A 16,362-nucleotide genomic window follows, 5' to 3' on the forward strand; every position below is an offset into this window, starting at 1 on the left:
GCTTTATTCACTTCCAAAACAGAGACAGGAATAATAATTTTCAAATAAGGTTGTATTGAGCATGGAGAAGGAATCATGCAAGCAAAGTGAAAAACTGGTGGACACGGAACAAGTGTTAATAATTTCCTCCACTGTCATCATGATCATGATCATGAGAGGACTGAGGCTCTTGGAAGCTGAACATCGTTGCTAAGGTCAGGAAGGGATAAAGCGGCGGCCGGATGTGTCTGACTCCAGAGGCGAGGCTGGTTCCTCCCTGGGACAAAGCTGCTTCCTCCTTACCCCGCAGCTCCCAAAGGGCTCTGCGTGTCTGGATGGGGACACAAAGGCCCTTGGGCTGCCACAACCTGGCTCCAGCTCCCGGGCCTGGAGTGAGCCGTGCTGCGGTAGGCATGAGCTAGAGCCAGGTCCTTCTGTGAGCTGCCACCAGTCTCCTGCCCCTTGTCGGTGGAGAAAACCCTGAAGCAATCTAAATGGCTAGAGGAATCTGCTTGGAACACAAGCCTTCAAGAGAAGCACAAAGAGCAGGAGAAATTGACACAGAATCCTCCTTTATGTAGAAAATAATATTGTGAAGACTGCTCTTCCCATGTGATGCAACCCTGAGCCTTTCTGCTTCCACAGAGGACCTCAGTTCTCTGCTCGTCTCCTAACAACTATTAGTTGGGTGTCTGCCATGGGTCAGGCTTTGGGCAAGGGGCTGGGATTCTAAGATCCTGCCCTCTTGGATCTTAGACCAAAGTGGAAGAGGTAAATATCCAACACATAATTGCACCCGTGAGTATCTAATTATGTTTGAAAAGTGTTAATAAGGAGAATAGCAGGGATTGCTACAAAGCATGTCAATGGGGACTTAATCATGTATTGGGAGTAGGAGGTGGTCATGGAAGCTCCTTGAGGAAACACATTGAATCTGATAAGTGATGGCTGAACTACTGTCACTGAATTAAAAGCCAAACGAAGAACTTTGTGTACTTCTAGGAGAGATGGTTCTAGACTTTCACAGGGCTCAAAACCAACTAATATGCCCCACCCCCGTAGGTGGTACTGGATGGTCTGCTTTGCCACATGTGGCAGAGTACTAGGAAAGCCAAACATTGGACGGTGGCTCCCACTATCTTCATCCTTCCTGGGAGGGGTTGGTGGGCAAGTTGAGACTTCCAAACAAATAAATGAATTGCCCCTCTTTATGCACAGAACCACAGTTAAGGTCAAGGTAGTATTACTAATATCTGGAGACCAAGGATTGGGGCATTCATATTCGAGAACCCTCTACAGTTACTCAGAGTATCCAAAACATGGATGGAAAGGAATTCACTCAGGAGACACAATCTGATGGGACTCTTGAGGTTTGCATGGAGTGATGACAGAATTAATAGAAAAAACACATCCATAGGGACCCAATGAAGACGATCCACCCAGAGTCATTACCAGTTATAACCTTTCTGCACAACAGTTTGTCACAATAAATCAAAAGCCTTAGAAAGGTTTACAGGAGACCACCCTACCCCTAAGAAATGTTGTGAAGCAGAGGAACAGACAAATGCATAATACAATGGCTGCTGTCCCCTTATTCAATGCAGAGGAAAGCTGCCAGCAAGGCACATGGTCAAAAATAAACCTTCAGCTCCACGGTGCTCGGTGGTGGTCTTCTTGGCATTCGGGAGGGGTGGCTTTTTTTTGGCCTGGAATCATCTGGTAATTTTCAGGATGTCAAGCGTCTCAACCCTCTACCCATTTTAGTGCCAGTGGAACTATTCTGACACTAACTACCCCTTCCAAACATATATTTCCAAATGCTCCCTAGTGGTGGGTGGGACCACTCCAGGTAAGACACTACCAAGGAGGACAGGCAACCATTCCGAAGGAGAGTCGGGATCTAAATACACGGATACCAAAAGCTGTTCACAATACACGAAGTGGAATAAAAGTTGGGGTAAGGGGCGCCTGGGTAGCTCAGTCATTAAGCCTCTGCCTTTGGCTCAGGTCATGATCTCAGGGTCCTGGGATGGAGCCCTGCATCCACTCCCTGCTCAGCAGGGAGTCTGCTTCTCCCTCTCCCACTCCCCCTCCTTGTGTCCCCTCTCTGTGTCTCCCCCTGTCAAATAAATAAATAAAATCTTAAAAAAAAAAAAAAAAAGTCGAGGTAAGTGAACAGCATCATCATGTTTTTGTCCAAAACAAAATGGAAAGTTCTCCTATTACAAAGCTACTTGCCACATGCATACAGTAAAGGTTGTAGGATAATAGTTCTTGACTGGTGGAATTATGGGTGATTTTGAGCCACACTTTCTTAGGTGTGTTTTCTTTCCTTTCTAACGTATTATCAATGAGCCAGTTTTCTCTACACTAAAGGAGAAAGCGATTTCTGTTTTGGAGAACAAAGGGGACGCCCCCACCACTGCCAGCTCCTCACATCCTTCCTGTCCTTCTTTTGACTTAACTGAGCACAGCGGGGTCTGTTCGCAGAGCACCAGACTCTGCTCAAGCAGAGGGACCACCATGCTTTCACGCCACCAGATACCTGACTCTGTTACAAGGGAGCAGCTATGAAACCGGACCCAGAACATGGAAGGTTCTCGAACAAATGTCTGCTGATGTGAGTCAGCCTTTTATGTCTTGACTGGGCCAGAATTTTGCTGACAGATCCTTTGGGTTTCAAAATCACTTTGATTCAGTGGTTCTCAACTAGGGTGCCCAACCCAGCCCCCTGCCAGAGTCACAGGGCACTGCCTGGAGATATTTGGTCACCCCAAGGTCCTAGGGAACAGGTGGTATATGCTACTGGGATCTGGTGGGAAGAAATCAAGGAAGCTGCTAATCATCCTACACAGCATAGGACAGCCCTAACAGCAAAGAATTATCCAGCCCAGAATTCCAACAGTACTCAGGTATGGAAACCCTGCTCACCATTTGCCTTTCTTCCAGCTTGTTCAATACCCTCCAAATTTTCTTAAAGTACCATCTACTACTGTAAACTGATCACGAGAACATCTCTAGAAGACAGGGCATTTATTATTAACTGATTTGAAGACAAACTAGAGCTCAAAAAAAGACAACAGCCAGCCAGTCAGGGCAGCTGAAGTACCGGGGGGCTCTCCAGATGACGGGACACACCGTGCCTGAGGTGAGCAGAAGGGAAGGATCCAAGCAACCTCAATGATGACTTTTCAGTCATTAAAAAATCACAACATAGACGTTACTCCTTTCTGGCATAATCTATTACATTTATCACTTTTTGCTCTATTTTAAGGTCAGGTTTTGCACTAGTAGGGTTTTATGAAATTAAATGCCCTTATTCAAAAACACCTCCCATTTAGGGTACTTCATTGAAGGCACTTAAGGTACTTAATTGAAGGCATTTCTCAGAAGAAACAGGATAATAAAGAGTATCACCTGAAAGTATATTAGCAACCCCATGATCAGGGAGTCAAATGAAAGGTTTCTAGCAGAAACAAAGGCACATGACTCTCAACCCTAACTGGTCTTTGGCATTTCCCCTGGAGCACAAAGCATTTAACTTTCCCTGTAATTTCTTTTGATAGAAAAATAAATTTTCTTAAACCAGTGATAACTAGACATGCTATTAAATATCAACATTTTTAGTAAAAAACATACAGGGTCTCAAATTTGCCTAATCTTAGGACATCCTACACAGCTTTTAAAAAATCCTTAAACATATAAACAGCTCCATAAGTAATAAATTTTAAAAGATATCATCATTTTAAAATTTGAATTCCATTTCTTTGAGGCAACATGATGCCTTCAAACACCTTTAAATACAGACTCCCATTTTATTAGGCAAATAGACAGCCCTACAAACAGGTTGAAGAGGAGTCTCTCTAGAGAACAGCTGCCCTTCCAAACCATCTGTGTCACACAGGTTTGAAGAAATTCAGGGAATAAAGAAAACCATCTAAGGAATAGCAGAATTATAAGAGATGGTAATATCCATTCATTGGACATAATTCAAACCACTTATTTAATAACATTAATTGCTTTCTGTCAAAACAAATCAAATAAAGTTGTTTCATGTTTCCCCAAAACATGCATTTTGGTTAAGTGAAGCACCCTCCAAAATGACTATCAGTACTCACTTTCGGAACTGGTGAACCGAACCAAGACCCCAGCTTCTGCAACTGTCTGTACGCTTGGGCCAAAAAAAAATTTTCTTTGTGCCTAAAAATCATAGGGTGATGTTACATGGTCTTAGGGAAGAGTCTACCTAAGCAGGGAACCCCAAAGAGCGTAACTTCACAATTCCAGGGCCCAATTTGGCAGAAAGCAAGGTGAACAAAAGGAAGATGGGTCTCTTAGAAGCGGCTGGAAATGAGGTTAGCAAGAAAATGAAATAAGCTCACAGATGTATCTAGTTGTGAAAACTCCCTGCTCAAACACTGGAGGCAGAATGGTGATGCCAAACAGAGATCTTCAGTCTCCTGCTACCTTGTTAGTGTTCAGACAAACCTAATCAAATACTCTCATTCTTCTGGAGCTTACTCCTTAATAAAACAATCTTCACTGAAACAGAAGGAAATAACTATATACCCTTAACCTGCAAACCGAGAGAAAATGTTCTTATTTCTTCTTCCTGATACCTCGAATCCTCATGGAGATTATTTTCTGTGAATGTTTCTGTTCTAAAACATTTTCTTCCTTATAAGAATAAGAGCAGAGATCACAAAAATGGAGTGCCTATAGGGCTTACGAAGGGCTTCCTCAAGACATAAATATGAACTTTCACGTAAAAACTAATTTTTAAGGATTAGCAACTAATTCAAAATTTAAAATAATACTTTGCTAAACAAATCCTACCTGGGTCCCAGATTCCAGGTGCCAATTTGCGATCTCAAATATTGGAAGAAGAAAATGAGAAACGGCTAATCAAAGAGAAATTACTAGGGGTCTACTCTTGAGTTGGCGAATTCTCGGGTCTTCCCTCATCAAAAATAACTTTTTCTAGAAGCATTATCGCACCAAAAGTCCCTGACTTTAAAATCTCAGGACATTTTAAGCTTCCAAACATTCTGTCGGACATGAAGATCACTAGAGACAGCCATTTTCTGTGTCAGAGGGCAAAACTAGGGATCTCTCACAGATGGTGAGTGTCCGGCTTTAAAAAAGGGGATTCTAAACCAACATGAGGCTGGTGAAGAAGAAAACTCCAAGGACAGTGCAGTGAAACAGAAAGGAACCGAGGTCATCTGATCGAGTCAATACTTGCAGCCTGTAGGTAGTGCCAAATATTTCAGGAAATGCCAATGTCTTTCTTTGTAAAGCAAGGCCAAATTTAGTATTTAAACACAATATATATCACTGGGAAGAATAAGGCAAATCCTTACATCCTCACTCTTTTAACAAAGAATCTTAAAGATTCATGGCCAGTGTCGAACTCCCTTTCCCCCATTCAAAAATCAAGTTTCCCTAATGTTTCAAAGCCAGCGTTTCTGAGAAGTTTCTGGCCAATCTTCTGTTGACAGCTAATAATGGCACTCCAGAGTGAATTAGCAGTGGCCCCCATAGGACTCAACTTCACTGCTTTCCTCAGCGCCCACTGGCGCGCTAGACGTCAACCTAAGGACCCCCAACCACTTCTCTGACTCAGCAAAGTGAACTCTTCCTTCAGAGCTGGAATGAGGAAGGATGGGCAGGACAGAGATAAACAGCCCAAACCCTGCCCTCCTCATCCAGAATGGTACCTGTTTGCCTCTTTTTATGTTGGTGGAAATACAAACTGGTGCAGCCACTCTGGAGACCCGTATGGAGGTTCCTCAAAAAGTTAAAGATAGAACTACTCTACAATCCAGCAACGGAACTACTAGGTATTTACCCAAAGGATACAAAAATACTGATTTTGAGGGACACATGCACCCTGATGTTTTATAGCAATATTACCAACAATTGCCAGATTATGGAGAGAGCCCAAATGTCCATCGACAGGTGAATGGATAAAGAAGTGTTGGTATATGCATACCATGGAATATTACTCAGCCATAAAAAAGAATGAACTCTTGTCATTTGCAATGACCTGGATGGAGCTAGAGTGTTATGCTAAGTGAAACAAGTCAGTCAGAGAAGGACAAATAGCATACGATTCCACTCATATGTGGAATTTAAGGAAGAAAACAGATGAACAAAGAGGAAAACAAAGGAGAGGTAAATCAGAAAACAGACTCTTTAACCATAGAGAACAAACTGAAGGTTGCTGGAGGGGACGGGGAGGGGGGTGGGGGCTGTGGGGAATGGGTTAAATGGATGATGAGTATTAAGGAGGGTTCTTGTTTAGATGAGTAGTGGACGTTGTAAATGAGGAATCACTAAATTCTACACCTGAAGCTAATGTTACACTTTATGTTAACTAACTGGAATTAAAATAAAAACTTGAAAGAAGGGCAAAAAAAAAAAAAAAAAAAAAAGAATGGTACCTGTTCAGGCTTCAGTCCCGGCGGGATCCAGGCGTACTCCTCCAAGGCGCAGCCCGAGTCGTCGTCTGACGTGGAGTTCCTCTGGAAGTCAAACATGAGTTTGCTGACAGTCTTCTCCATCTCTAGGGGCATCACTGTCACCATGTGCTCCTCCTGAGGGCACTTGCAGTGCAGGCAGATCTTCCTGCAAAGAGCAAAGGCAGAAGGTGAGAAGGAAGGCAAAAGAAACTATTGTTCAACCAGCCCTCGGGGTCCCAAACCATAAACACATTCCTGGGCAACTGCCTTTTGGCAGGAACGCCTAGAGCGGCGCCCCACAGCCCACCTGTCTTCTTGGAAGGTGTGGTGCTGCGTGCGTGGAAATGTCACGGAAGGTCAGAGGCCACCAGGTAAGCCTCATGAGAATGTTCGAATGTGGACTCCAACCTGTTCTTCCAAATCAATATCCCAAGAGCAACATCAAATATCGTTTACTAGACAGAGCGTGGACTATGGACCATGACTGCAATTTTCTTGACCATACTAGTCATTAAACAGACATAATACATATGCTGACTAGAAATATTACCAGTGAACTTAACAAATACTGACAACATACCATTTTCATAAAAGCTTCCTAGCAGCTACGGAAATGGAAGCGTTTTTAAAGAGACCTGCAGGTGAGGTTTTCTTTCCGAAAAAGAGCAAGAATATGTTTTCCCACCAAACAAATCTGGCCCCAAGATCTAATGGGAATGACATTTTCACCTCTACTAAATATCCCCGTAGGTTTGAAATTCTCATCAAAACCCCAAATTTTTCCTACATTGGTTGTTTTTTTTTCTTTTTTAAATATACAATAGGAGAGGATCATGCATGCGAATTATTTCAAAAGGTAGCAGCCAAAGATAAAATCTCTCCCCAAAGTTGAACATTTCTCTTTTATGGTTACCATCGGTTCCCTTTTCCATGGCTACAGAAATGATGAAGCAGTAAAAAGGTTGATGTCAGCAGCACAAAAGCATTTCTAGCTTCTACCAGTAAAAAAGAGAAGAGAAAGAAATCAAGGAGGAAAATTTTTAGAAAACGAGCTGTTCTCTGTGGTACTCAGATCTTCAGGATTAGTTTCAATAGTATCTTATCCAGGCAACGAGAGGGTCCAGAATCCTAATCCCCATATGTGCCTAATTTTTTTGACAACAGCTTTGTTAAGATAGAATTCCCATATCCGAAAGGTCACCATTTTAAAATGTACAGATCACTGGCTTTTAGTGCATCACCACTACCTCATGCTAGACTGTTTTAATCACCCCAAAAGAAACCCAGGGCACATTGGCAGTGACTTTCCACATTCCCCTTCCCCCCAGGCCCTGACAACCACTAATCTATTTTCTATCTCTATGGCTTTGCCTGTTCTAAATTCCGTATGTATGGCATCATGTAATACATAGTTTTTTGAAAGTGGCTTTTTTTTTTTTTTTTTTGCACTGTAGGATGTTTCCAAGATTAATCCGTGTTGTAACATGTGACAATCCTTCCTTCCTTTTTACTGCATTGTAATATTCTAGAGTCTGGTTAAGTTACATTTTGTCCATCCATTCTTCAGGTGAACATTTGGATTATTTCCATTATTTTTACTTTTGTGAATGCTACTGCTGTAAATATTTATATACAAATATTTTTGTGTGAACATTGGTTTTCAATTCTCTTGGCTATACACCCAGGAGCACAACTGCTAGGTCATATAGTGACTTTATGCTTCACATGCTGGGGAACTGTCAAACTGTTTTTCAGAAATAGATGCACTGTTTTACATTCCCACCATAAATATATGAGTGTTTTATTTTCTCTACATCATTCCCACACTTTTTAGTATCTTTCCACTGTTTCCATCCTAGTGGGAATGGAGTGGCATCTTATTGTGGTTTTTGTTTTGTTTTGTTTTGTTTTTTTGCAGAATGGATAGATTCTTAATTCCTTAATAGCTAATGGCACTGAGAATCTTTCTATGTGCTTATTATATATCCTCATTGGAGAAATGTCTGTTTGAACTCTTAGTCCATTATTAAAATTGTTATTTGTCTTTTTATTGTAGAATTATAAGCATTCTTTATATGTATCTCTGAATACAAGTCCTTTATTAGAAATAGAATTTGTAAAAATATTCTCCCATTCTCTGGGTGATATTGTTTTTAATTGGATAAACACTTCCAAACACTTTTTTCCTTTTTTTAAACACAGCCTTTGGGATTTTAATTAATTAGTTATTTATTTTTATTGGAGGAGGGCAGAGAGAGAGAAGAAGAAAGAAAAACTTAAGGAGGCTCCATGCCAACAAGAAGCCTGATGTAGGAGGGCTTGATCTCACAATCCTGGGATCGTGACCTGAGCCAAAATCAAGAGTCGGATGCTTAATTGACTGAACTACTCAGGCGTCCCCAGTTTTCACTTTCTTGATGATGACCATTGAAGCACAAAAGTTTCTTATTTTGATAAAGTCCCATTTTTCTTCCGTTATTGCTTGTTCTTTTGGTATCTTATCTAAGAAACCACTGTCTAACTCGAAGTGAAAAAATTTACTCCTATGTTTTCATCTAAGATGTTTATGGCTTTAGCTCTTATATTTGGGTCTGTGTTCCATTTTGAGCTAGTTTTCATGCATGGTGTCAGGAAGGAGTCCAACTTCATACTCATGTAGTTATTCAACTGTCTTAGCATCATTTGTTAAAAAGTCTATTCTTCCTCCATTGGGTTGTCTTAGCATCCATATCAAAAATCAGCTGATCATAAATGTAATGGTTTATTTCTGGATTCTCAGTTCTATTCCATTGAGTTATCTGTCTGCCTTATGCAATTACGACTCTGTCTTGATCACTGTAGTTTCGCAGCAGGTTTTGAAATTGTGAATGTGAGTCCTCCAACTTTGTCCTCCTTTAAAAAAAAATGTGCTAGCTTTCCCCGGTCCCTGGCATTTGCATCATGAAATACAAATTTTAGGACGAGCCTGCCATTTTCTGCAAAAATCCTAGCTGGAATATCGACAGGAATTGCACTGAATCTAGAGATCAATTTGGAGAACATTGCTATCTTAATATTAGATCTTCCAATCCATGAACAAAGGATGTCTTCACATTTATTTCAGTCTATTTCAATTTCTTTCAATGCTATTTTGTGCTTCTCTGTCATAAGTCTCACATATTTTTTAAAGTTTATTCCCAAGTATTTTATTCTTTTGGATGCTATTTAAATGGAATTGTTTTGCTTAATTTCATTTTCAGATTATTACAGTACAGAAACACCAGCAGTACAGGCACATTCATCTCGCACCATATAATCTTGTTGAACTTGTCTTTTCAGTTTTAAGAGCATGATGCGTGTGTGTGTGTGTGTATTCCTCAGCATTTCCTGTATACAAGATCATGTCATCTGCAAACAGAGACAGTGTTATTCTTTCTTTTCCAGTTTGATAGATTTTATGTCTTTGTCTTGCCTTATTGCCCTGGCTAGAACCTCCAGCACCATGGTCAACAGAAGTGTCAGTGGTAGACATCTTGGTCTTGGTCTTGATCTTAAGGAAAAACATCCAATCTTCTACCATCAAGTATTATTTAGCTGTGGGCTTTTTACAGCTTTTACCAAGTTGAAGAAGATTCTTTCAACACTAGTTTGTTGAGTGTTGTTGTTGTTTTTAATCACAAAAAGGTGTTGGGTTTTGTCAAATGCTTTTTTCCAACCATTAAGATGATCAGTTGGTTTCTGTCCTTACTCTATGAATGTCTTGTGCCTACATTTTGACACTGAAATGTACTCAAGAAACAAAAGTGGTTTAGTTCAGCCAACTTGGGCTTGTTAGATTCTCCCACTTCCTGCTTTTCATCAGATTGAAAATATACACAAATAGAATGCACACTTGGATCTGGTTTGCATCTCCAAACTCAAAGAGGTTTCTTCCCAACCCAGGTTGCTGCTTTCAGAAATAGAGCCCATTTTAACAGTAACTCTTTAATTAACCAGCTACTGTAAAGAAGTCAAGGGTGTTAGGAAGTGGCCAGGGATTTTTCCCTCCAGTTATTTTTACATCAGTTAATGACTTAAGAGGAAACAAAACAAAACAAAACAAAAAAACATTTCAGTGTGTTTGAGTAAATTTAGGAAGCTCTTTGGTGATTCACGGCTTATACTAGAAAGCCATACTTTTCAAACAAAATGTAGAATTTTTACCAAAGTCAGTCTCCAGAATATTCATCTGTGCAACCCATGTATCCAGCAGTGCAGGGAAACAGTGTCATAATACAATAGTTAAGGTCTGACAGACATAATCTAATGAAGTGAAGATCCCCGGGAGAAGAAAAAAGACAAGAAGAAAACAAAACACAGAATTGCAGAACCAGACCCAGAATGAATCTCACTGAGTGGAAGACAACAGAGAAGGGGAGCGGGCTAAGGGCCGATTTTGTCACCATCAGGCAACCACAATGGGTCAGGCACTGTTCTTGCATTCTGGAAATCTAACCAAAACAAGCAAGGATCTCTGCCTTCTTAGAACCTGAGCAATCCACTTAGCCGATGATCTGATCAAATAGCACAGTAAAGATGCTGGGCGCTAGGGAATACAGGAAAGGTGAAGCAGGATGAGGGTGATTGGGGAGGGCGCACATAGGGGCAGAATACATAGCATTTGGCTTACACATGCCTTACACGAGCCCAGATTGGTACACCAGCCCTCCAAGAAAGAAAACAACATCCCCACTTCCCAGAGCAGAAATGGAAGGCCCAGCGATACCAAGCAACATGTTCAAAGTAAACCCCTAGTGGTGAGCGGAACAGAGACTCAAAATAGGATTGACCTGGTCCCTGAGCCCCAACAATTAATGGCAGAAAGCATACCTGATCCCAACCGCAGAATGCGCTTTTTACCCTTGAACAACAAACACATTCAGAAAAAATCAAAATCAAAGAGAAAACAAAGAGAAAAGAAAACAAAATGGTAAACAGAAAACCATGAGGACCTCCTGTGTTTTTCCTGCTAGCTGCCTGCCTTCTACTTCTCATTCATAATTAACAGGCACTCCTACGGCAAGGCATTTTTATTTGCAAAGAATTTTCAATCTTTGAGTGATTCCATGACAGCCTTTGGAAAGACAAATTTAATTACCCCTGTTTACAAATGGGGAACCCAAGGCCCAGACACTCAGAAAGGAGCAGAGGGTCAGAAATAGGCCAAGCAGCTTTCTCTTGATCCCCATGTCTCTCTCCCCCTCCTGGCAACATGTACACAGCAACACCCAACCACTCTCTCTTTCGACACACTGATTAAAGCTTTTCAGGAGTGTGTGGCAAAATATATGATTTGGCTTAAAAAAAAAAAAAAAGACATTTATGAAAATAGAACCTGATAGTATAGCAGGATTTCATTTAAAAAAAAAAACAAAAAACAAAAAACAAAAAACAACACTAACCATATAAAGCATGCATTGGTTTCATTCTGTCAGAGTTGACATGTTACCTGCACATAATTGGGCTTTTGAATGACAGGTTTCCAGGGAGGAAGGCAGGATTCTGAGAGCAGTGATCCTGCATTTCCCTTCCTTTCCTCTCTCCGCCGGGCAACCACCCCTGCAGCCCCCCCCCCCCATCCAAAAGTTGCAGCTTTTAATGTATTTGCTTCCATATCCGGAAGTCATGTTCTGCTTTTTCTTAGGACACACAATACTGGTGGGCAGGTGGAGGCTCTCTTTCTAACCATCTCTGAGAACTCTGGTCATCTGTACCCACGGCCACACCATTTGGAGAATAGCTAATTTAGGCTAATTACCCTACCTACCGTGCTGTGGAAGAGTTCATTATAAATAGACTGGGTGCCTGGCGGGGTTCGGGTGTGTGGCCGGGGGTGGGGGGGTGGGGGGGGGAGTCTCATCTTGGAAATGTTGACAGGTTATTTACAACACTGATCCCAGAACCACAATGTCTTGTTTTGTGTGAGAAGTGATAGGATGAAGGCACAAAGGGATCCTCCTTTATAATGCGATTCTGACAAGTTGGTGTCCTGAACCTCAGGATTCTAGATTTGGATGGCACTGTAAACATCATTAAGTCTTTTTAAAAAAAAAAAAAAAAAACTTTCTCTCTTTCACCCTCCTGCTCCCTTTTTTTAATGAGAGGAAAATATCTTTTCAAAAGAACTCATACGTGAAATCTCGATATAGAAACAGAGCTGCCCAAGTTGATGTAAGGAAAGGAGACGTGGCCTGTCTCAGGTTCAACATGCTTTCCAAACTCCAGGCATTTTCATGGCCTTAAGATCCCAAGAACATAAGTTTGGAAACCAGCACACTTCCCTCGAGAGCTCAAGGTCATTCCTAGCACTTAGCAAAATGTGAATTAGATGCTCAATATTCTGAAAGATGATGCAAAGACAACCCCCCCCCCCCGAAAAGAAGGCTATCAATGACTTTCAAAAGACAATTCCCATCATGAAACACTGCATATAAATAATGATTCTAGTCATGGGAAATGACATATCTGGTTGCCAAGACATTACATGGAGATGCTTGGGGAGGAGTGGGGTAACCTCGAAACTCAGATTCGATAGATCTGAGACAGGGCCCAGGAAATGCTTTTCTCCCAGCATCCCCGACCCACACTGGGAGGCCACTCTTCTGATGCTGGTCTTCCAGTTAGAAGGGAACACTGGAGTCAGGCAATGGTCTGAAAATGTGAAAACATGTGTGTTCTACCAACATACCCGAAGGTCTCAAGAACCCTGGACAACACACGTTTTTAAAATTGTTTCAGGGAACCTACAGTGAACCCTCCTGACTGTCATGCCTTAGACTTTGACATTGCTAAGCCCACCTGTCACTCCGCTGGGTACCCATCAAGGCATGGGTATATAAAGGTGCTAGAGAGGGACAGTATCACATCAACAGCCAGAGGGGTGACTCACTGCCAGCCCTGCCACCTGTCCTCCTGCCTTCCACTGCCCCTGTGCTGTGGACTTCTCTGTCCCAAGTCCATGGCCAGATTAGGTTCAGGCCACTTTTTATGCAAAGTATCGAAGGGCAGACTGCTTAAAGGGCAACTTGGCCACAAGACATACTAAGTGACTGATAAGGAATGGATAACCCTAGACGTGGCCAAGGGGCCACGGGGCAGTACCTCAGGCTGCTGAGCTCAGAGTGGGGAAATACACCTTTGTTAAAGACAAAAGGGATAAAATAACCCAAAGTCTTCCATAGCTTTTTGCTATGTAAATGGATGGGTCCTCAGTATTTGAATTTTTCCATGACTCCAGATCATGGAAGGCAAAAAAATAATTTATTTATTCTTAACAAGAGGAAAAGGGGGAACCTTTTTCTCCACATTACAAAGTTACTGCTTCCTTACCCTTTAAAAAAAAAAAAAAAAAGCACACACTTAATGTAGGAATCAGGAATTGCAGATAAGCAAGAAGAGAAATATTTTAAAACACTCACAATCCCAGGGATAATCACTGTTAAACAGAAACAGCTGCCGATCCTCTCTTTTCCCTCATGTTAAGAAACTGGAGACCAGATTTCATTCTCTATGTTCCCCATCAGCGAGTACCAAGAGACAAGACTGGCCTGGAATGACAAGGCATGAGCCAGAACACCCACACACATACACACAGCACTCTCAGCAAAGAGAAGGGCATTATTCAATCCAGATAAGTGGGTTTGTTCTGATCCAGTGCCCCCTTAACGGGATTAGAGAACTTACTTACGTAGCAAGGAAGATGCCAGCAATGTGGGAATCACATATATATTTATGGGTATCCCATAGTTAAGTTAGGTCCGTCAGATAAAAACACATCTGAAAACCAGATTTCAACAGCTATCAACTTTCAATTTTCTGTGCAAGTGGGGAAAGATGGGGCATGGATAATTTAAAACCACTAAGCCTTGGCTGTGAATTGGGTCTTTATACCTCGGTCACATACTCTCAATGCTGCGGCAACTGACATCACTTCAAACCACCTCGAGGTTCCACCCTGGGCAGGACGGACTTGGCAGGAGCTAGGCAGGAGCTAGACAGGAGCTCAACTTTCGCAGTCTGCTCTGTTGCCCAATTTCCTTAAGTTTCCAGCCTAAGATGAGGTGAACGTTGTTCTGAGTTCCTGTCCCACGGGGATACCTCCTCTGAGTCTCCCTAGAGGGAAAATAAGTGTGGGGGGCTAAAAGAGTTTTTACTGGGCTGCAGGTTGCCCCAAAGTCAACAAATGAAGAGACAGTGGGTGCTGTTAGCAGCAAAGGCATTGCTGTGCTGTGTTGCAGGTGAGCTGGTAGGAACCATAAGTGGGTTCTGCCTCCCCTAAGATACGGCTGACATGAGCCTGTTATGACTAAGGCAAAGCTGTCAAAATGGCGCTCTGACACAGAACACCAGCTGTTTCCCTCCAAAAACATGGTCACGTGATTTTATAACCTACACATACGGCTACTCCTGCCACCTCCTGCATCCTTCACCAAATACACGTGGAGGATCGGAATGGTGGAAAGGCAGGCAGGCAAGAGAGACCTGGGCGGAGGCTGGCTTGAAATAAAGTCAGGATGTTCCAGTTGGTGAAACTGCCTCACGAAGGAGCAAGGGCTCCGTATGACAGTTCCGACCTCCAGGCTCCTTCTTCTCCACTGCTACCACAACCCGCTTTCTGACCAGAGAACACGAGGTAAGGGTGTACATGGCCGATGCGTTTCTACCCCTAGCGTCATTTCTCACATTTACGGAGGATATATGTTGTTCGTATGATCTTTGCATCGTTTATCTGACTTCTTTTCTCAGCAGTCCTGTCGAGTTAGTATTTGAATTCATCGCACAGATACAAAAATCAAGGCTGTCACCTCGTGGGTGAGTTCACTGAAGTCACACAGATGAGAACCTACGTCGTCTGCTTCCAAGACAAGGGATCTTTCTACCACTTGGTTGTAAACAGAGGAGCCAGGTCTTCCTTCCTCCATGCATCCTTCCATCCTGCCATCCATCCGTCTGTCCATCTGTCCATTGATCCATATCCATCCGTCCATGCAACCTACCCACCATCCAAGCAGACAGCAGTCCATGAGCTTCTACGGTATGCAAGGTGCACCATAAGATGCTGGGCACAGGGTGCTGACAGAGACCTACAACGCTTCCATCTCGTGGAGCCTAGACTCCAGTGGGGAAGGCAGACAAAAGGCAGATAAACAAACAGGTAAACTTGCCATTTGTGGATTGTGGAAAGTGCCATAATGGAAATAATCAGGGAGATGAAGCAGAGGGGGTTTGAGGAGGGGTTAGGACAGGCCTCCCCGCCCCAGTGACATCTGGGCTGTGATCAGAATACTGAACAGGAGGCCACCCTGGGGGAGCCTTCTCCAGGCAGAGGAAGGCAAGCACAAAGGCCCTGAGGTGGGGAAGAGTGGGCGTGAGGCGTTCTCAGGAGGTGGTGCGTGGCCTCCCCTCCCCCACCACAGTCTGCCTCTGTGACAGTGACCATACGGGATGTGCCACTGCCTGCCCCTGAGCTCAAGCACAGACGTGACATTCAGGGGACGGCAACAACGAAGTGTGTGCCTCGAGCACACGCTTCTCTCTCGTCCCCTTGTCCCTGGAATCCCTCTGTCCCTCCGTCTTGATACCCAGATATCAGCACATCCTGTTATTGGCAGCCCGACTGGCTCCTTCGTTCCCTCCCCGCAGCCACAATACGTTGTTTCCCCCGCTTCCTGGCAAACACTCCATCTGAATGAGGGACCCAGGCATGAACCTTGACACTTGCCATGTCTGGAAGCGAGATTCCTATCTCTGTGAGAAAGGAAAAAACGGTTTCCTAATAAACACAGAAGCTAAAGGGCGAGACCGTGACAGGGCCAGCTGGGTAGGAGGCTGGTGTGTGCTGAGAGCCAAGACCACGCTGCCTGGCCCCATCCAAGTCCCTGCCCTCCGCCCGGGCTCCAGT

At 43.0% G+C, this 16,362-nt stretch overlaps 1 protein-coding gene across 5 annotated transcripts in view; it reads right to left on the minus strand.

Moving 5' to 3' along the window:
• PRICKLE2 (prickle planar cell polarity protein 2) overlaps positions 1 to 16,362 on the minus strand; it is a 318,161-nt gene that overhangs the window by 83,856 nt on the left and 217,943 nt on the right. For all 5 annotated transcript variants that reach the window (XM_059161424.1, XM_059161428.1, XM_059161425.1 and 2 more), the window contains one exon: positions 6,426 to 6,609. In XM_059161424.1, coding sequence (XP_059017407.1) covers positions 6,426 to 6,609 — 184 coding nt within the window. The remainder of the gene's footprint in view (positions 1 to 6,425; positions 6,610 to 16,362) is intronic.

Source organism: Mustela lutreola, chromosome 2 (assembly GCF_030435805.1).
Source record: "Mustela lutreola isolate mMusLut2 chromosome 2, mMusLut2.pri, whole genome shotgun sequence".
Taxonomy (NCBI): Eukaryota; Metazoa; Chordata; class Mammalia; order Carnivora; family Mustelidae; genus Mustela; species Mustela lutreola.